The sequence below is a fragment of the Micromys minutus genome (assembly GCF_963924665.1).
Source record: "Micromys minutus genome assembly, chromosome: 11".
NCBI classification, from domain to species: domain Eukaryota; kingdom Metazoa; phylum Chordata; class Mammalia; order Rodentia; family Muridae; genus Micromys; species Micromys minutus.
Window position 1 is genome coordinate 46,810,298 of NC_137980.1, and position 21,691 is coordinate 46,831,988.

The 21,691-nt window shown below is 52.6% G+C and overlaps 2 protein-coding genes across 3 annotated transcripts; one reads left to right on the top strand and one right to left on the bottom strand.

Moving 5' to 3' along the window:
- Window positions 1-2,269: 2,269 nt before the first annotated feature.
- EMILIN3 (elastin microfibril interfacer 3) lies at window positions 2,270-7,245 on the top strand (the record flags this gene model as incomplete). Of its 2 annotated transcripts, none has more annotated exons than XM_080925647.1 (4): window positions 2,270-2,751; window positions 3,859-3,981; window positions 4,970-5,193; window positions 5,462-7,245. In XM_080925647.1, the coding sequence occupies 4 exons, from the start codon at window positions 2,588-2,590 to the stop codon at window positions 7,243-7,245; spliced, it is 2,295 nt and encodes a 764-aa protein (XP_080781773.1). The 2 variants fall into 2 exon arrangements, with proteins under 2 accessions (XP_080781773.1, XP_080781772.1); XM_080925646.1 differs by having other exon boundaries at window positions 2,588-2,751; window positions 5,621-7,245.
- Window positions 7,246-9,425: 2,180 nt separating this feature from the next.
- LPIN3 (lipin 3) lies at window positions 9,426-21,398 on the bottom strand (the record flags this gene model as incomplete). The annotated part of the gene is made up of 19 exons (XM_080925644.1): window positions 9,426-9,570; window positions 9,716-9,819; window positions 9,909-10,023; window positions 10,161-10,313; window positions 10,698-10,784; window positions 10,976-11,124; window positions 11,991-12,129; window positions 12,723-12,766; window positions 12,848-12,940; window positions 14,467-14,536; window positions 14,623-14,716; window positions 15,226-15,386; window positions 15,527-15,626; window positions 16,928-17,279; window positions 17,420-17,540; window positions 18,367-18,447; window positions 18,630-18,877; window positions 19,521-19,616; window positions 21,207-21,398. The coding sequence occupies 19 exons, from the start codon at window positions 21,396-21,398 to the stop codon at window positions 9,426-9,428; spliced, it is 2,544 nt and encodes an 847-aa protein (XP_080781770.1).
- Between the last annotated feature and the right edge of the window lie 293 nt (window positions 21,399-21,691).

Below are 21,691 nucleotides of genomic sequence, written 5' to 3' on the forward strand. Positions count from 1 at the left end.
GTGACCATAGCGTGCCCTGGTGTGTCTTCTCACCTCCAAAAGTCCCTGCAAGGGCTTGAATAGAGCCTCATCCTGCTAAAATTTAGTTCCACCAGAACCTCAGATTGTGACCTTATTTGGAAATAGGGTCTTTGAAGATATATTTACTTAAGATGAGGCTGTTCAATGGCTGCTGTCCTTATAAGAACACAGAAACACAGAAGAGGGTTAGGGACATGAACCAGAGATTGTTCAGAGCCACCAGAAGCTGAGGAGACAAGGAAGCATCCCTCCTTACAGGAATGGCCCACGTAATACTTTGATTCTGGACATAAAGCCTCCAGAAATACAGCACAATAAATTGCTGTCATTTCCAGACAGTTTTTTGTTAAATGTATTATCTTATATTATGTGATTGGTGTTTTGGCTGCAAGTATGTACCACAGTGTGTGCCTAGAACTGGAGGAGGCCAGGAGAGCATTGGGTTGTCTGGAACTAGACTTACAGGAGTGTGAACAACCATGAGTTCTGGGAATCAAACCTAGGTCCTCTGGAAGAGGTGTCCCAGACACCAGACAATCTCTCTCTAGCCCCATAAATTGCTTTCACTTCTCAGCCACTTGATTTGTTGGTTATGACGGCAATCCTAGAAACTAAAAGCCCTTACACCTTATAGGGGATTCCAGTCACCTGTGTCCCACTATTACCTGGTTCAGGAGAAAGACCCCCAGAAAGGCTCAGGTCAGGTATTGGCCTCAAGGGACCAGGTGGAGAGGGCAGGGCATAGATGTGGATTCAGAACTGCTCTTTCCAGCCACCTTGATACCATCACGTTCAGAAGTGTTTGTTCACACCTCAAAGTTACTTTTACAAAATTATTTCATCTGTAACGGTTATGGGTTATTTTTGCCTGTATGTATGTGGTATATCACATGCATGCCTGGTGCCCAAGGAGGCTAGAAGAGGGTGCCGGGTCCTCTGAAACTGTCCTCTTGTAGTATACCAAGTGCTCGCTAATGCTGAACCATCCTTCCAGTCCCTCAAAGTTACTTTAGAAAGAAAGAGTTGGGAAGACAGCTCCTTCAGTGGAGTGCTTGCACGAAGACCTGAATTTGATTCTAAAAAGAAACATTAAAGAAGGAAGGGAGGGAGGGAGGGAGGGAGGGAGGGAGGGAGGGAGGGAGGGAGGGAGGGAGGAAGAGATACACCAGGCATGATTGTAAGCACTTGTAACCCCAGTGCTGGTGTGGTAGAATTGGGCTCACTGGGGCTTACTGGGCCAGTTCACTGGACAGCCAGCCTAGCCTCCTTGACAGACTCATAACAATGAGCAACCCTGTCTCAAAGAAACAAGGTGATGGTACCTGGGAACCATCACCTGAGGTTAGACCCTGGCTCCATACGCACGTGAACGCATGAACAATCCACCACACACACATACCAAATGGGGCGGGGAGCAGGGACCAACAGGTAGGCCCACTCTTCCCTTGGTGCAGATTCAGAGGGCTGTGGTCCTGTGGGAATGAGACAAAGCCAGAAATAAGTGGTCCTCTTGGATGACAGAATCAGAACTCAAAAGGCTTCTTTCAGGGTAGGCATTTAACAAGACGATGTCCAATGATGAATGGCTGTATAGGTGAACTCTTAGGTTATAGAGTTGAGGAATGAAAGATGCAGGAATGAAAGTTGAGGAATGAAAGATGCTTGAGGTAGTTTCTTAGCAGACTGTCCTAGCAATATTCTTTGAATAGAAGCTGATAATAAACCAGACACCAGACTGTGGCCCATCTAATTAAAAGCTTTTATTGGAGACACGCCTGCGCGGGGGTCGGGGGGTGAGTTATTCTTGGAGGGGTTCGAGAGGTAATTGTACAGCTCTTACCTAACAGAAACAGATAGCGCTGATCTATCATTGGACTCGGACATGCAGCCTGACCACCCGACCCGGTATGCAAAAGTCGGGATGAAGGGAAATCTGCAGTACTCAGATCTCATGGGGCACCTATAGACAGTGGACAGTCTGAATCTTCTTGCAGAAAGGTGGCTGGGAAAAGGTTTCCTGGTGTGCCCTACCTATGTTCATCTCAAGTTCAGGCCTGAAGTGCAGTATCCATGCGCTAGATTTTTAAAACCGAAATCTCCGGCTAGATAGCAAGTCTTAGGGATCCCAGCAGGGAGGCCAGGCTTGCCTCCAGGTTTCGCTGCCTCTTGCCAGGTACCCTGAGTGCCCAGGAGCTGTGCGAGTTTGGGGAACCTCCTGGAATTTCGCGCCCTGCGTCCCGCCTGCTCGTTTCTTAACCTCGTGTTTGCACGCGGCCCTTCGGGCGTCAGCTTGGAGCTGGGGCCGGGGGGCTGGCGACGGGGAGGGGGCTGGCGGAGCTCGCGGCGCGGCCCCAAGTTTATGCTAATCCGTGCAGAGCCCGCCTCCCGCCTCCCCTGCGCGGCCCCAGCCGCGAGTAGCCCCGGACACTCGGCGGGACTCAGCGGCCGCACAGCTCCAGGCGGCCGAACAAGCGCGCTCCGGGGGTCGCGAGTTTGGTTGGGAGCCGGGCGAGCGGAGGACCCCCAGCGGGAGGCACCCCGAAGGGCCGAGTGACGACCGAGCGCGATGGGCCGCCGTCTGCTTGTGTGGCTGTGCGCCGTCGCGGCGCTGCTCTCGGGGGCACAGGCCAAGGGCACCCCGCTCCTCGCACGGCCCGCACAGCCCGGTGCCTCCCGTTACAGCCTCTACACCACCGGATGGCGTCCGCGGCTGCGCCCGGGGCCGCACAAGTAAGCGCGGGGCCGGGCCGCGGCGGGAACACGAGGGGGGCCCCCGCGTGGCGCGCCGCCACTCCCACCTGCCGGGACCCGCGCGGAGGCGTCGAGACATGGGTACCCCAGCCACCGATGGGGCGGTTCCCCCAACACGATCCTTTGCGCGGGCAGGCGCCCCGCCATCCAGGAGGCTGCGGGGTTGGCGAAGACCGAGTCAGCCGAGGGGGCCTGGCGCGGCGACTGGGATCCTGGCAGTGCCCATGGAAACCTTTCCAGCGAAGTAACATTTTCCAGCTGCGCTGTGAGCAAACTCCAGGCACAGCGGACCAGGTGGAGGGAGAGGAGGAAGGGCTGTCCGCGCCTGGAACACGCGGGGCTCCCCAAGCCAATGCCTTCTGTCTCTCTTCTGCTTTGCGTGGTTGTAGACAGAGCCAGGCTTACCTTAGGTAGTTGCTCCTCCCTTCCTAAAGTCCGGCCCCAATAACCCTGCGGGAGGACTTGTGGGTCCTGGGCTTGTACTGTAGAACAGACAGACTTCCACAGTGGTTTATACCAGACTCCGAATTCCAATCGAACATAAGATCTTGAAGGCAAATTACCCAGCCCACAACCACACTCCCTCGAGCCCTGGGGCATCAGAGCAGGCTTCCTATATGAGAAGACACAAGCGCTGTTGTTGGGAACAAGGGAATGGCAAAGCCTAGGCTAGAGCTTTTTCACAGGAGGAAGGAGGACAGCCTGGTTAAAAAGAAGCCACAAACTTGTGCTCTCCGAAACCTTGAAGGCCAGGATAAGGAATTTAGAACCAGTGAACGATCTGGGAGATGGGAAAGAAGGCCGAGTGGTTGGGGGAGAAGCAGAGGCAGCCTTAGCCTTCTCAAAGTGGTGTTGGGTAGACACTCAATCTTCTGGTTCAGTTGAGCCACCCATCAAGGACACGGGCCCAGTTTAGAAGACATGGACCCTGGGCAAAGGTTCAAGGTTCCATGGAACAAGAACTAAAAAAAAAAAAAAAAGAAAGAAAGAAAGAAAGAAAAGAAAAGAAAAGAAGAAAAGATATAGGGAACTCCAGAGACCAATATTCCGACCAAATATTCCAGAGGTGCTGTTTTTCCCTTCCAGGTCTCTCTGTGCCTATGTGGTACATAGAAATGTGACCTGCGTCCTACAAGAAGGAGCAGAGAGCTTTGTAAAGGCTGAGTACCGGAACTGTGGGTGGGGGCCCAACTGCCCCTCAACAGTCAGGTGAGTGAGAACATCCCAGGGTATTGCCTTCAGCTGGGGACAGAACCATTTCTGCCCCCAGTACCCTGGGCTTCAAACCTATCTGAACCACAGTGCTAGCTAGAGCAGACCAGAATTCCTTAAAGAGGCCATGAAGGATCCCAAAATTTTGAACTTGCAGCAGATCCTCCCCAAGAGACAAGGACAGGCTCTGTTTGGAGCCCAGAAAACTCAGGGACACAAGGGGGAGGCTGGGCTAGAAGATATGACAGAGGCAGAGAATGTAGGGAAAGAGAGGATAGGTTGATCCTGCAGAGGTCCGGACCAGGAGACCCTGGTATAGATCAGACAGGCCGCCCAGGACATGAGATATAATTAAGTCTGCATTTGGAGAGCTTAAATGTGTATGTCTGAGAACATTTATGCCCCATTGTGGCAGAGTGAACAGGTACATGTCTGATCAGGTAAAAGAGGTGTTCCTGGGGAGCTCTGCCTGCACCTTTGGCCTTCTCTTCCTGCTCACAATCAGGTGTCCTCACGCCAGCCTCTGAGCAGAGTCCAGTTCCCTGGCTAAGCTAGAGATGGGTAGTAAGAGGGGAAAGAAGCTGGTTGGAGCTGAGAGTATCCCGGGGCAGTGAAAGAGGCCGCCAGCCCGGCCCTGGAGAGGTATTTCTTCTACAGATCAAGAGCTGAAAGCTTTGTCAGGATTCTGAAAGGCCCCTTAGAGCCAGAATGGAATTTCTCTTGGCAGATGGGGACGGCCTGGTGGTCTTGGGGAGATTGGGTTAAATCCCTGCTGGCTTTCTCTTCAAGCAAGCAGTATGGTGGGACTTCTCTACATGTCCTTCACTCCCAGGGCTTAGAGCCTCTGTAAGGAAGGCCTGCTCTACTACTTGGTTTTGCCCCCTTAAGGATCAGAAAGGGAAATCCTGGGGAGTGGGGACATCCAAGGATTGACTGAAGCACCAGCACCAGGGTGCAAGACTGTCCCTTGACCTCTCTGATCCAGGTACCGCACAGTGTTCAGACCCAGGTACAAGATTGGTTACAAGACCGTGACAGACCTGGCCTGGCGCTGCTGCCCTGGTCTTACCGGGGAAGGCTGCCCTGAACACCTCACAGACCACGGAGCCACCCCACCACACCAGGAGCCAGAGCCTCAGATTCCCTTGGGGCAGCTGGGCTCAGGTCCCAGGCCTTCTCCTTACAGCAGAGAGGCCCCGCGTCCCCGTGGTGAGTCTGCTCATGGATGTCCTCCAGGGAGGGTTGGGTTTCGTAGGCTTAGTGGTAGGGTGGGTGTGGGGGCTAGTGATGTAGACTGGCTAAACTCTCTCGGAGTGCTGTGTAGGAGGTGGTGCATCTCATGTGGGCCATGACTGTAAAGGCCCAACTTTTCCCACCCAGGCCCCATCTTAAAGGTGAGGGAACTGTGTCCAGGGATGAGGATAAAAAGTTGGAGGGCCAGGCCTGCGATGCTCCTGGGGTCTTTCTTCCTCCTTAGGAAGAAAAGGCCAAGGGCTTTTTGGTGAGCAGCTAGAACATCTGGAGGGCGGTGTTCGGCGCCTATCACAAGCGTATGGCATTCTGAGTGGATTGGTGGCCAGCCACGAGGATCCCAATAGGATCACTGGTGAACCCGGCGCTCCTGTTGTACCTGTAGGCTTTGGGGTCCTCCCTGAGGGGCTTGTGGACCCAGAAGACAGAGGCAGAGGACCACTCATCCCTCCTCTGAGTGAGATCCTGAGCAAGGTTACAGAAGTGAGCAACACATTGCAGACCAAGGTGCAGCTGTTAGACGAGGTGCACGGGCTGGCCCTGGGGCACGAGGCTCACCTGCAGCGGCTACGGGAAGCCCCGCCGTCCCCACTGACCTCCTTAGCACTGCTGGAGGAGTATGTGGACCAGCGGCTACAGCGACTCTGGGGGACCCTGCTGGATGGCTTTGAGCAGAAGCTGCAGGGGGTCCAGAGCGAGTGTGACCTTCGGGTGCAAGAGGTGCGGCAGCAGTGTGAAGAGGGCCAGGCAGCCAGCCAGCGCTTGCACCAGAGCCTGGATGGCCGGGAGCTGGCCTTGCGTCGGGAGCTCTCACAGCTGGGTACTCAGCTGCAGGGCCTGACTCTGACCGGTGGGGGCACCTGCTGCAGCCAACTGGCTTTGATCAGTGCCCGTGTGGACAACCTTGAGAGGAACCTGCAGGCTGTCACTGAGACCCAGGGCGGCCCCAGCACCCTGGCCGCAGATGAGCTTGCACGCCTCTCTGCAGCCATGCTCCAGGGAGGTGTGGACGGCCTGCTTGAGGGCCTCGAGACTGTCAATGGGACAGAGAATGGAGCCAGGGGCTGCTGCCTCAGAATGGAGATGGGGGGCTGGGGTGTTGGCGGCTTTGGGTCCACACTGGAAGAGCGAGTTCAGAACCTAGAGGAGCGGCTGGCAACTCTGACCGGAGAGCTAAGCCCCAAGAGTGCCATTCCAGACAGATCGGCACAGCCGCTTGTTCATTCAGAACTAGCTGTGCTGGAACAAAGGCTGGTGTCCCTGGAGACCTCGTGCACCCCAAGTACCACCACAGCCATCCTGGACAACCTTGTGGCAGAGGTGAAGGCCTGGCAGAGCCGGAGCGAAGCCCTCCTACACCAGGTGGCCCGTCACACTGCCCTGCTGCGACAGCTCAATGGCACAGTAGCTGAAGTTCAGGGGCAGCTGGCAGAAGGGACAGGCAGCTCACTCCAAGGTGAGATCACTCTGTTGAAGGTCAACCTGAACTCAGTGAGCAAGTCACTCACAGGCCTCAGCGACTCTGTCAGCCAGTACTCTGATGCCTTCTCGGCTGCCAACACATCCCTGGACGAACGAGAACGAAGGGTGGAAGCCGAGGTCCAAGCCATCCAGGAACGGGTCAGCAGCCAGGGCTCAAAGCTCCAGGCTGGCCACAGGCAGGTCCTGAACCTTCGGGGGGAGCTGGAACAGCTCAAGGCTGGTGTGGCCAGCGTGGCCGGAGGGTTGAGCCGCTGCCGGGACACAGCCCAGGAACTCCAGCATACGGTGGGCCGCTTTGACCAGAGGGTAGCCCAAGTGGAAGGAGCATGTGAGAGGCTGGGCCTGTTGGCGACCCAACTGAACAGTTTGCCTACGGAGCAGCTGAGGTCCAGGGAGGGCTTGTGGGGCCACATAGACAAACTGAACCACACGTTGGCCCAGCACGCGCAGGACATTGCCCGGCTCCGGGATGACCTGTTAGACTGCAGAGCCCAGCTGGCTGAGGTGAGGCCAGGGAGAGCTGACTAGGCTAACTTCACAGAAATCTAAAGCCCAGATCCCACCAACCCTGGGAATATCATCCCAGAGACCAACCCTACCAGGAAGCACCTTCCAGGCTGCCAGAGGCCACCGGATAAATGGCCTTAATCCAGTTCAGCATGACTGTTTCAGCCATCAGAAATCACCCTCAGGGCTGCAGCCTGGACAGTTCGGGGGTAACAGTCAAGGTGAGCTACACGGGATGCTGTCTCAGAGTCCAGCTAAGGATGCCGCGCCGGAAGACAAGGTTGGGCTTCTGAGATGGCACACTGCGTGTCTGCCCTTCCTTTTGTTGCAGACACACTGGAGTTAGCAACTGTGCAGAGTTTCCTGGCCAAGTCTCAGACAAGCCTGTCCACTGTTCCCTTTACTAACCAGGGACCAGTCACAACACTTGGAGGCACCTCTTCCCTTGTCCCTGGGCTTCTATCTGGATGAGGTTTCTGTGGGAAGCTGATGCCCACTGGACCTGTCTGGCAGTTTCATAGGTGCTATTTCTGAACTAAAGACCAGAGGCCACCTGAGGTTTCCAACTCCCCACACATCCTTCAGAACAGAATAAAAGCCCAGCAGCCCAGCCAAGAGCACTCCATATTCCTTTTGATCTTGCCTCTAGATTGAGGGTGTAGGCAGCTGTAGAATCCCAAAGAATGGATCCAGACAATGTTTGAAGACCCCACCCCAATTTATCTTTTCTCTTTGATTTCACAAATACACCCACATGGTCCTCTCCACTTAGAGGAAAATCTCTCCCCGCCGCCCTGGTCAGTATCTCTTGCCAAGTGTAGCCCTGGAGTCTGCTAAGGCAGACCCCAAGAAAGGGGCTGGAACTGGATGAAAAGGAGGGCTACGCCTTGCTTTTAAACATCCATACAAAACCCTAGCCTTGCCAGGAGTTTCACAAACTGGAGCGAAGTTGGGGTAGGAAGACATTACACAACTGGAAAACACACGTGCTTAGAGACTGACCATTGCTGCTGAGGCTCCTGCCCTCAGTTTCCCCCAATGCACCCCCGGGTCTGCCATGCTGTCTGTTTCTCCCACTGCCCTGCATGCTGGCTCGTGACCATCCAGTGTTTGCTATCCACTCTGATGTGGGCTAGAAAACAGGTTGAGGATTAAACGTTTTAACTGCTCTAAAGGTGCTTTCTTCACGCATGGCAATGGGAGGGAAAGCGTCTGTCATGCTGTGTCCTGTGTGCCTTGGATCGTTGCTCACTCAGCCAGCTGGCCACTAGACTGAGCTGCAGAAGCCAGGACAGGAGGGTCAGCAAACGCCATCTGCTGTAGCCAGAATTTGGCTAAGTGCCCAGGAAGGGGCTGAAATCTACAGGGGCAGGCAGGACTCACACTCCATGAGCCCTTCTATAACCCCAAATCATTTTTCTTTCTGTCAGAGGGGCTTCGGACCATTCAGGCTTGGAGCTAAGATTTCAAGGTAGAGAAAGAAGATCAAGACCTATGATCAGAGAGACAGGATCACAGAGACACTTGGCTTTGGAGAGGAGTCTGGGCTCCTAAAAGCCATGGAATAGTATTCCCAGATGATACACCAAAGACAATGGTTCTCAACCTTCTTAATGCTGTGACTCTTTAATACTGTTCCTTGTGTTGTAAATACAATTATTTTCATTGCTACTTCATAAATGTAGTTTTGCTACTGTTATGAATCATAATGTAAATATCTGACAAACAGAGTATCCGATATGAGACACCCTCCCAAAGGGGTTGTGACCCACAGATTGAGAACCAATGGCCTAGGAGCCAGAGAACCCTGCAAGGGTCTAGTGACACATTAATTGTTGGAGGTCAGGGCTATACTGAGGCTTGGGGCAGCTGCCCGAATCCTGATAGGGAGGTGGGTCCCTCAGTAACCCCCATGCTCCCAACAGCCACCTGAACCTCATTTGGTGATGGTGCCATCTCTGTGAGAGATGGTTACTTGTTCCAGTTCTTCGAGTAGATGGCCTTGAAGTGGCCAGTGCCCTGGTACCAAGCAGTCAAATAGATGACCGCAGCATTTGTGTTTCAAGGTGGTGGTAGGGACAGCTGCCAATCAACATGCAGCCCTTTGTCAGGTGAACCCCACAGCACACATCTTCTAATTTTTACTGTCCTAAGTACTCCATCAGTCCTGGGTCAGACCAAGGAGAACCGTCAAGGCAAGCTCAAGCCAGGGCATCAAAGTCCACATACGGCAGTGGCTTCCTCCAATAGCTGAGGTTGCTGTATTCAGGGTTGGACAGGTCTGTGCTGGGGCCGCGCACCACGGGTGGGAAGAGAAGTTCGACCACCTCTCCAAGCCGCTGGTACCTGTGGGCAGAATGGGCTGCACTGAGTCAGACTGTAGGTCACAAGGCAGTGGCCTTCACAGCTGACAAGACCTAGTATTTATCCAGGAGAGGAGGTGAAATCCAGGTCCTGGGAGAGGCTGAGTGTGGGGGACATGTGGCCTTACGTGGATTTGTGGTTCTTTATGAGCTCCTGGATGAGCTCTCCCCGGGGGTTGACTGTGAAGATTCGAGAATCAGGGAGGCCCACCTGCCTGTAGGCAAAAACATCCTGCAAGAGACAGAAGGGGTTAGGGCAGTGTCTGAGACAGCTGGGGGAAGGGAGACGGGGGTGCCAGCTGTAAGGAGGGGGATACTCACGTTGGGCCTGTTCCCAAAGGCAGCGTAGAAGGGCTGTCTTTGAGGCAGAAACAGCTGCTGGATATCACTCAAGCAGGCAACCTTGAACACCTCTGGCTTCTTCTCGATTACCTCCCTAGAATGGCCATGGTCACAGACAGGGAAGAGGGCAAAGGAAAGACAAGACACCAGAGAGTCAGAGGACATGCTGTCTGACCAGTCTTTTGAGCACTTTTGTGCTCTTGCCTTTCCCTTGTGTGTAAGGGTGGTTACCTGTGGAGGGCAGAGAAGAGGCTGCTGGGAGACAGCAAGATGGGGCCCTTAGGAAGGCCACAGCCACGCTCGCTCACCCACTGCAAGTACCCCTTGGTGAGGTCAGCCATACCGATAGCCCGTGCCGAGCAGTACAGGAACTTGTACCCATTTCTGGGGGTGAGAGACAGAGTCATCAGAGACACCCTCCCTATTCCCATGATCCATTTGCTACAAGCACAGTCCAATTGGGACTCCGGCCTTCAAACCCAGAGGGCTTTGAAGAATGAGACCAAGGAAGGCCTTTGGGGTATTCTCAGTGTCTGTCCCAGCTGGAACTTGGACACTTGTTTTATTGGACCAGGGTAGAGATGGCTTCCTGCTACCTTGTGGTCAACAGGTACATGACTCACATGTCCTCACTAAAGACCAGTCTACTTCTGTTGTGGGCTTTGGTGGCAACCAAGACTGTCTTCCCAGGGCATAAGTTAGAGTGGCCTAAGATATCCTATTACCCTCCCACCAGGATCCCGGACCCAGACAGAGTTTAGCACTCACAGATGGACTTTGTGGTAGAGACTAGTAATGCCTTGGTGTGTCCAGTCTTTCCCCAGCTGGGGCAGAATGTGGCCCAGAGCATCCGACCTATAGCCAGGGAAGAAAGTAATTTAGCCTGTCATCTTGGCTCCCATGTTCCATGGGTGTGGCCCAATGTGGCTCAGCCCCAACTTGGCCCACCTGGAAGAAGGCATTGCCCACTGCTCCCACACACCCAGAACAATGGGACCAGGTCCCCAGGCACACCCCCAGGCTCCTCACAGCCAGCTGGGTCTCACTTGGTGATGGTGCCATCTATGTCAGAGATGACCACCTTGTCATCCCAATTCCACAGGTAGATGGTGGCTTTGCAACGGCAGGTGCCTTGGTACTGGGTAGTCACGCTGAAGACCACATCGTTAGCTCCCTCGTTCAGGTTTAGACACCGCTGGGGGCAGACAAAGGGGGAAGGTATGGTCCCTGACTACCCTAGACTTTGACTATGGCTTTAATTCCCATGAGCCTCTTTCCCCTCGTCCTGTTAGTTCTGAGACCCTTCCTGAGGAGTTTTACAGTGACCACACACAGACTCCTGTATGTACCATCTGGGGACCTACACAGTACATCTGCTCCGTGGCACAAATATCAGACAAACCACATTGGTGACTCTCTGCCTGGGTTTCGAGATCAGCCCCAAGGCATGATAGGAAAATACTTTATTCCAAAGGAGGTGGGGCTGTGCAATCCTCATAGAAAGCCCTTTTGGGGGGCAAGGGTATCTGAGTCAATACTCCCCTAAAGTGAGACCTGGCCCTGAATGGGAACCTTAGAGAATGATGATGCTGGCTGTTCTCCATCATAGCTAGGAGACCTCTGTGTCCTGGCTGATCCAAAAGTGGACAAGTACGCTAGGGTACCAGGCAAGTGGTTGCTACCTTGTACCAACCATGGATGCCTTCCTAACCATGGGGCTACTAGATATAGAGCTCAGGGAATCCATATAATGAAGGATGGTTGGGGTTGTCAAAAATCTCAAGAGCTGTTATCAGCACTGATGGCTTCAAAGAGGTTTACAAGGTTCGCTGCAGGACACTGCAGGCAGATACTTTAGGATATGAGAGGACTTTTCCCATTAGAGCTTCTAACAGAAATCAGCCGGTCTATGAAGAATCGAGCCCTCATAGGTATTTAACACAGGCTGCCTGTGGGGTAGATTCTGGCCTGTGGTGAACAGAACCTTGGTCCTGTGAGACCTGAATAGAATTAACACAGCCCAGCCCCTCCACCCAGGAACACACGGATGCACACACTCACGATTTGATCGGAAGAGAGACGAAGAGACTTCTTGTAGGTAGGGACATATCCTGGAGTAGAGGATGGCAGTGGGGGGACTTCAAGGATCACAGGGCTGTCTGGGACATCGTCATCACTGCTTAAGACCTCTGTCTTCTCTCTGTGGACAGTACTGGCCTTTTGAACCACCTCCCCAGCCACAGGCCTTTTGCTTACCCTCAGCCCAGGCCCTGTTCCTATCACTTTAGAGGCTGCCTTTCCTTCATGTGTCACCTATGTGGGGCGTCTTCCCAGGGAACTGAGAGCCAAGCTCTACCACTAGCTCCAGTATGCCTCTCTGGGATGTCTACCCTGGAGATGTATCTTTCTAAATACATGTATCCTGGAACTTATCCCTAATCCCACTTGTTTGGCTTCAGCTGGCCCCACCCTTGGTCACTCTTTCCACAAACTGGATGGCTGGATTGCTTCCAAGATTAGAATCAAGTGTGAGCTGGGGAAGAGAGACCCTTGTCCCTCCCATTAATATAGTAGCCCCCCCCTACCTCAGGCAAGGAGTCTGCATACCCGTTCAGCTTTGTCATTTCCTACCTGACGGACATCTGGTACGTCTCTAGGTCTGTGTTCCCATCTTGGAGGTGGGGACATTTCGCAGGAAAATGAAACATCTGGGAAAGAGGTTTGGCACCCTCCCCCGCCAGGCTGATCCTCCCCAGGTTCCAGCCCTGCGCCCTGCCAATGGGTCCTACTCACCCTGGCTGTTTCCTGGTTGCTGTTTTCTCCCTCTGAGCACTGTGCTGTGGGAAGAACTTCCATAAGCAAATGTTGCTTCCTGTCCTGTGCTGGCCCTGCCCTGTGATCACTGGCCACCCACCTACCTCCTCGGCTGGGAAGTCCCTGCGTCTCCAGGAAAACCACCATCGCCCACCCTTCCTGGGCATCTTCTCCTTCTCAAGCTTGTCCACAGTGCTCTGTGGGTAGATGATGGTCGAGAGTTCTTTCTACACATCATAAACCCACCTTTATGTTGACAATGGGCATCCCATGAGCCCAGAGTCTCAGCCCACCCTGGAACAAGGGACTGTCAACCTCTGGAGGCTGAAGAAAATGTTCACCTCTTCCTCAGAGCCCAAGAATGGCTTACAGAAGTCTGCATAGGAGGCCAAAGGCCCTTCCTGCCTCACCAGAACTGGCTCTAGCCTAGCTTCCAGATCTCATGAGCCCATGCCCTACTAGAGTAACTGGGGGTGATATAGTATTGGGAGTCTTAGAACTTCATGCAGGATGCCTCCCAATGGCCCCAGTAACAGACTGTGGTCAGGATACTCATCAATCCCTAAGACAGACATAGACAACTTCCTGAAGTCAGTGATCCTAACACATGTTCCTACCCCTCTCTTTATACTCTGATCAGTATCTGACTGGGTCACTGTTACCTTAAGGGAAAAAAGAAAACCTTATTAGATGCATGCTAGGTAACCCACCTTGATGACCTATCAGCACCCTACTGGTGCAGTTTACAGAACTCGGGTCACAAGGACATGAGCTTGGGGTTTACCAGCCTGGGTACCAGCAGGCTTGGATGGGGGCCTCTCAAAGCCTCCAGTGGTGGGTATGTCTGGATAAAATGAGAGTCAAACAAGGGACGGACTCTTCCCATAGGTCCTAGATCCTATATAATAGAACCAGATATCACTAAAGAGATGTCATCAACACTTAGATGCTCTTTGAGGAAGCCTACCTGGATTAAGAGTCGTGGATACGGCAAGAGCCCCTTTCTGTTTACCATCCTCTTTCTTACCAAGGCTATGCCTTCAGTGACTTCACAGAGAGGGCAGGTGGCTGCAGAAGGCTCGGTGATACTCCCTCTGAGCAGGAATATAAACACTGGCTTCCTTCTCCCAGCCTGACCTGCTCAGGGCTCTTATTCATTTGTTAAGCGGGCCCTTGTTCAGCATCCCAGGCTACCGAACCCTACCAATCGGTTGAGTCTGATGCTCATCTGGGTGAGTCTTTGATCAGTTGTGCCTTCCGAGAGGGTGGGTTTGTTTGGCTCACGACTCCTCAGGCTTGATATGGCATATGAGAGGTATACAACATAGGAAGGCTGACAAGGGAGCAAGAACCCTCAGCGTGGCAGAGGAGGGGCAGGGTGGAACTCTTTCCCACGCCTCATCTTTCAGATCCCAGACTCTCCCATTGAAGGTTTGTCTCAGTTTGGCCATCTGTCGGATGTTGACCCTGCTCTGATTTCACCTAAGTTCCGCTGATGAAAAGCTCAAACCCAGTAGGACCCAGCCATGGCTGAGAAGCTTCAAAATGACAGGCTTTGTCCACACAGGATGGGCAAGACTTTGAGGAACTCTGTTTCCTGCCTCGAGAGTTGGTCCGGCAGCCAGTAGCCACAAGCTCCAAGCTCCATCTTTGTTCGCCATCTACTTTCTTGTCAAAGCTATGGCTTCAAAGCAACAGCCCCAGTGGTGTTCTAAGCACTTACCTCAGGTAAGTTCTTCTGGAAGGCTTGTAGAGAAAGAATCATGGGGGCAGCCACAGCCCAGTTATAATGCCTAGAGAGACAGAATGAGGTGTTGGAACTAAAAGGTATTGAGAGTGGGTAACTCAGGCCATCAGCCATTCCCAACCAGCTACTCACTTCTCGTTGATTTTCACCACGAGGTTTGGGTCATCCAGGAGCCCGGGATTCTTAGTGAGGTCCTCATAGGAGACCATGTGCTGGGAGAACTTCTCTGGGCACAGAGGCAGAAAGTGAGGGCTGAGGCTCTCATGCCCCCCACAATTTCCCCCATACCCTCCTACATGCCTCCTGTTGGCTAGGTCTTTGACTTGGCAACAGTTCCTGCTGCCTGTAGGTGTTACACCTATCCCCACTCCAGGGATCACAGGATAGGCCAAGGGTTACTATCAAGCATTTGTGTCATAAAAATGTTGGTTGAGGGCAGGCACCACAGGATAGATAATAGCAACCCAGCCTCACATCTGTGCCCTCAACCCTCAAACGTCTTCCCAGACTTCTGGTTCCTGGAGTCTTCCCTGCCCTGTGGTGACCTCTGGAGATCTTCCTTGGCCCTGAAGGGTCATTTCTGTCCTCCAATGGCTCCTGTGTGTCATATCTATTCTTCCTAGGAGTCTTCATTTCTTCTCTGATCCCTGAACATCCTCTCCATCCTCCCCATCCTCCCTTGGTCCCTAGCTCTGCACTAACCCCTGGAATGGCTGGCCCGATGGTTGAACATACCCAGGGAGATAGTTCGAGAGTCAGTCAGTCCACCACAGAGGGACAATTCTATTTTGTCCACTGAGTCCAGAGTGCATTCTGCTGGGTGCTCAGGGTTGGGGTTCTTCAGTAGCTTCTGGTTGCTGGGCTCACTCCACCTCCTGGCCCCCATCCCACAGTTACTGAAGACAAAGAGGGTAGCAATGATATGAATATCACAAGAAGATGAAGGTGTTCCCCCTTTCCTCCCAGACCCTTAATAGGAAGCCTTTGGCTCCACAGGCACCAGTTCCAAACTCCCTGCCACCCAGCACCCAAGCACCTCTTGGGGAAATAAAGGGCTGCGTTCTCAGAATCCAGGGAGGAGAGATCATCCAGATAGATGTCACTTGGGCCCAGGTGCTGGTTTCTCTTCAGAGAACCTGAGAGGGAATGAGGGGACAGTCATACACCAAACATGGATTCAGTAGTATGAACAACAGGTGGCCCTTCTCCTCTGAATGTCCTAAGGTGGTACTTCCCAGGAGAACTCTTCGATGACAGAAATGTTCCATAGTGTACCATATTGTCAATATTGTACCATATTGTCATAGGCTACCAAATTGTCCAATATGGTAGCCACTAGCCACATGTGGCTCTTCAGCACACTTTAGATTGGTGTGGCAGAGAGGTGCAATTTCAAAGTCTGTTCACTTGAATTATTACATTTCATTTTACATACCTATTTATTGGTGCCTTTTAAAAACCGATTTTATTTATTTTGCGTGTCAGTGTAGGGACACACGTGCCACAGTCTGAGGATGACAGTACACATGTACAGGTCAAAGGGCAGCTTGTGGGAGTCAGTTCTCTCTTTCCACCATGTGGATCCTGGGGACCAAACTCAGGTTCTTGGACTTGGCATCAAGTGCTTTACCCACTGAGTTACTGCACCAACCCTATGTATTGTTTCTTTGAGACACGGTCTCATATATCCCAGGCTCGCTTTGAGTCCATTTTGAAGGCAAGGACAACCTTGAATTCCTGATCCTCCCCTCTGAATCTCCCAAATTCTGGGTGAGACGCTTGTCCCACTGTACAGAGTTTATCTGAGACTGGGGCTTGAACCGTGGCTTCCTACATGTTGGTTAGTTAAGCATTCCACCAACCACACACCATCCCCAGCCCTTAATTAACTTCAACTTAAAACCTCCTATAAACCGATGACTACCAACTTAGACAGTGCAGTGCGGGGGGGGGAGGGTCTTCCTACCACTCTTCCGAAAGACAGGCTGGGTGCTGGGGGTCCAGCCTTGCTTGGCCTACCCAACTTCCTGTCCCAGCATCCGTCATCCCTAAGACCGCTCTCAGGTCCTGAAACCTGTCTCCCACCTTAGAGGCCTAATTCACACAGCCTCCTCTGCCTAGAACTTTTTTCTCATTCCTCCCAATGGCTTCATTGTCCATGTCTTGGTTACAACTCTCAATATTCAGAGAGATGTTCCACAACCACGTGATCTCACAGCCCTCATCCCCGAGCTAATGACTCCATTCCATGTGGTCTACGCTAGGCTCTCTCTTATTTACCTACAAGCCATTTGGCTCCTCCATGGGACTAGAGTCTGGGAACAACACCAGCCAAGCACAAGGTCTGGCAGCTCAAACTGTACCTCAAGTCCTACATCCCACTCAGGACATAACCTGGGGTTGGGGATGCAAAGAGAGAGACACAGCCATCACTCACCTTTTCCCCTGGAGACTTCTGTATGTCCAGAGGGAGTGTGGCTCTCTGGGGTGGCCCAGCTCCATGATTTAGTGGCAGGAGGGTGGCCTGGAACCCTGGATCTCTGAGTCTTGGTTTCCTTACTCTCTGGGGCAGCAAGAGGAGACTCTACTGGAGTTTCCTCACAATGTGCCTCCACATCAGGATGAAATATATCAGCCCCGACTCCTGGTTGCAGCACTGGGGGTCTCCAGGCGTCCACACCAGCCACAGGGGAAGAGGAAGAAGGGCTAGGTTCCCCAGGGAGAGCACAGATTGCCTCAGCCACACTTTCAAGGACCAACGAGAATTCGGGATGCTCAGTTTTTGCCACCTTCAATCAGATAAATACAGGAAGACAAGTGGGGGGCATGTGAGCTCACAAGGCGTACATCTCAGGGACTCTAATCCTGATACGGAGGGGCCAGGGAGTCCCTGGAAGGCAGAGACTGGGGGAAGCATAGAAGAACCCACCTTAGGCAGTCTCCCCCAGGCCCACTGCATGTGAGACTCAGCTCTCAGAGGACTAGGCTCCAAGGACCGCAGCTCTAGCTCTGAGTCACTCTTAGGGGACATTAGGTCACCAGACGAGACGCTGCAAAGAACAAGCATTCAGAGGTGACCACTAGTCAACCTGTTGCCATCCCTCAATCTCAGACAATATAGAAAACCATTTTCGACAGATACTTATGCCTGTACTGAATCCAAAATATACACACGCCGATATAGATATGGATATATATGGATATATACATATATAAATGTACAACAAGAAGGCAATCTGTTGTACAAGAAGTTCAAGGCCAGCCTTGGCTATGTGACACCTTGTCTCAAAAAAAAAAAAAAAAAATCAAAACAAATAGGATGGCAAGATGTGACTTCTGTGAGATCTACTTATGGGTTTGTGTGCACATGAGTGTAGTGCCTGTGGAGGCCAGAAGAGGGCAGCAGATCTTCTGGAGCTGGAATGACAGGCAGTTGTGAGCTGCTTCTTACATGTGTGAGGAACTTGGATCCCCTGGAAGGGCAGCAAGAGCTCTTAACTGTGGAGCCATCTCTCTGGCCCCAAAGACATGACTTCTTAATGGGTATGGGGTTTCCATCCAGCATGAAGGAAAGTTCTAGAACTAGTGAGCAGCTAGGGTCACATAACGGCGTGAAGTCCACCACTGTGCACTCTGAGCTGGCTAAAATGGTAAAGTCCGTCTCAAGGGTATTTTGCCACAGCTGAAAAACTGAGTTTGGTCCTTAGCCAAAACTTTATCAAAACCAAGACAAAATAAAATAAAACTCGCCCCAATGTTGAACATCTTACAGACGAGAAATGTAAATGGGCAACAAGCCTAGTGAGGCTTTAGTCATCACAAAGAGGAACACTGAAAGCAGTCTCATACCAGCCTGCCACCCACTGCAACACTTACGTGGCCTGGGGGGTACACTCGCCATCAGAGTAGGGGTAGATGTCTTTAGGCTGCGATGAGGGTTCCTCTTCCTTCTGAGCACTGCTTAGGGACCACAGAGAAACGCTCACTAACAGGCCAGGGTATGGAAGCCTGCCTCTCAGGACTTTAGACAGGAAAGCCCAGAGACACCAAGGCCCTCGTCCAGAGCTGTACAGCATCAGTAGAAGAAATGCTTCGGCCCCGGCTGCTACGCCCCATGCCTCCACCCGGTTCCTACCTACCTTCGGGACTCTGGCATTGGCTTTTCCAGCAAGGTCAGCTCACTCTCCACACCTGCCTCCAACTCTTCAGAACTGGAGCCCGCAGCATCCTCCCTGCGCCTGGGCTTCCTCCTGCGCCGCCTCTTTCTCCGCCCAGTAATGACTAGGCCCTCGGGCTCACTGGCTGTGCCCAGCTGGGAGTCTGAGGGAAAGCCAGACAGGCCTCCCCATGGGATGGGTGAGGTACACAGACGAGGAGGAACGTCTTCCTGTGGAGAGAACGAGGACAAAAAGTGGTAGGGCCATCAGGTTATCCAGAGCCCCACGGTGAACTCATGTAGGGCCAGGCATAGAGGCTGAGCAGAGGTGGTGGCAGTCCACACTGGCCTCAAAGCCCCCTCTAACTGAAGTGATCCAGCACTCCAGGCAACACCAGCAGAACAGACAGAAGCAGGGACCCCGGTCTCCTCATAGACTTAGCCAGGTGTCACTTCTTCCAGGGAGCCTGCCCAGATTACAGTTCCTTGCAATGACCAAGAAGCTGCATCACTGGACATTGAGATGCTCGCGCTCCAGACTTGTCCAGAGCTCGTTTTAAAGGTGAAGGAGTCCCTTGTTTTGAGCCTGCTGCATAATGTCTTGCACACAGTAGGGGCTCAGTTAAAAGCTCAGAGGGACCTTGCATCAGAAACCTTCCCCAGGAAGCAGAATCACCCAAAGTACCCCCTTCCCCTTTCTGGGCTGTGAATGTAATGAAGTTTCAGGGCAGCTTCAAGTGACCCTCTTTATCAGATCTCTGCTGAAGAGATGTCCCTGAGGTCAGGGACAGTGACAGACCCCAGGTTCCCTCGTGGTACATATAGTCCCAGTGAAGAGGTAACATCAGGCACGGGCCAGAAGGATGGTTCCTACCTCGTCACTGTCAAGCTCCTGGACAAAGAAGGCCTCGCCACTGTCTCCCAGCTTCATGTGCAGGTCCACGGGTTTCCCATTGATCTCAATGTCCACCTGTCGTGGGAATGGAGTGGGGTGGGGACTTCATGGTCAAGGTATAGGTCCTCAAGTCCAGATCCGAAGGCACACTCCCTTCTACCTCCAGCTCTGAGGTGGGTGGAATGCTCCCCAGACTTCAGTTGCCCTGGCCTCTTGCTCATCACGAGGTCACCGAGAAATCACCGCTGTGACCCGAGCCTTCTACTTTTCCCCACTCCCAGGTGTTGGCTGCATGGACCAGGGTGAGAATTCCCACTTACTGTAGAGTGTCGTATGGAGCGCATCCTGTTTAACCACCCCGTGTAGCAACTCCTATCATGATCTTTATAGACAAAGAAACTGAGGCTTGTGCTCCGGGGTGGGGAGGGGTGAGGGGGTGGGGGAGGTATTTGTGGGGACCTGCAAAAGGTCTTCAACTACACCCCAATATTTTTGTGTTTTGTTTCAAGTGTGTTTGTATGTGGTGTCACATGTGTGTGTTTGCATGTTCATGTGGGGAGGTCAGAGGTCAATCTCAGGTGTCATCCTCAGTCACTCTCTACCTTATTTTTTGAGGCAGGGTCTCCCACTGAATCTGGAGTTCGCCAAGGCTGGAAGGCCAGTGAGCTCCAGAGATCTACCTGTCGCTGCTTCTGCTGTGCTTTATATAATTAAACTGTGAACCTTGCTATTGATATTGGAAAAGTTTGCTGGAAATCGAAGCTCAGACATCACGAGCTCTTTATACACGCAGCCATCTGCACAGCTCTGTGGTCCAATCTCTTATCTCTGAGTACTTTGCCTTTGACAGATATAGCTTCCCGTCAGAGTTCTGAAAAAAAATCAGTTACCTCAACTTGAATGGGGTCTGGGCCCCACTATGCTGCTGTCTACACACAGACCCTGATGCAAAAAGAAGTTATGTCCATCTGAACTTGAGGATGTAGATATAGTCCTACTAAGGGACCAACCCTTGTCCCCACACACCTGGTGTCGAGGACACATGATCAGTTCCTGTTTACTGTCCCAAACTATTCCACTTCTAGCACTAGGCATATAAAAACGTGTCCATCCCTAAAGGTGACGTGACTTTGTTGGAAGATGTGAGGTGATTTAGCATGGTCACGGGAGAAGCATTAGTAACTGGAGCCAGGCCTGGTAGCCACAGCATTTGGTTCTACCCCTCTGAGCTTCCTACCTGGAGAAATAAGAATCTTCAGGATCAAAGCCCCAAACCAACCCCAAAACAGTGAGGACCAGTGAGGTGGCTCAGCAGGAAATGGGACTTGTGGCCAAACTTACAACTTCAGTTCTATCCCTGGAACCCACACAGTGTAAGACAGGACAGCCTCCCACACTGTCTTCTGATATACACATTCGTATGCACGCACAATGTGCTCACGCACAAATAGACACACACACACACACACAATCATATAAGCATACATATACAAGATAAATAAAATGAGATAAATGCTTAAAGAAAATTCATTGAAAAGAAGAGAAACAGGACAGGGATACTCCCCCCCCACCCCCACGTTAGGAAACCAAGTCTGAGACAGCGGTGATTTCCCTACCTTCAAAAGCGCACCCTGATGAAGCCAGACTACAAGCCAAAGCACTCACCACCTTCTCCCGTGACCGCAGGACACCCAGCTTGCCGAACCGCACATGGAAGGGTGAACATCGGAAGGAGCCATCCATCTGCCTCACCACCAGCACATCAATGCCGCCGCTCAGTGTGGCTGGGTTCAGGCCCCTGTATAACTCCTTAACCGTCCCAAACACTGTCTCTGCCAGCTGCCCCACATAGTTCATGGCTGCTGCTGGTCCAGAGCTGGGATGTCCGAGCTTACGTTGTGTCTAGCCCTTGGCGAGGGAATGTGCCTCCAGATCTCCAGAAGACCTGGGCCTACTAGCTGTGGCTGACCCACAACCCTCCTGTGGGACCCTTGGGTGGCCGGCTGCCTTCTCCTACCGCCAATCTCCACATCTGTAAAAACAAGGACTCGGGGTGAAACAATAGCTGGGTGCCCGTGCCTCCAAATGCTATGACTCACTATGATGCTCCCTGCATGAGCACTCCATGGGCGTGGCTCATCTAATCCTCA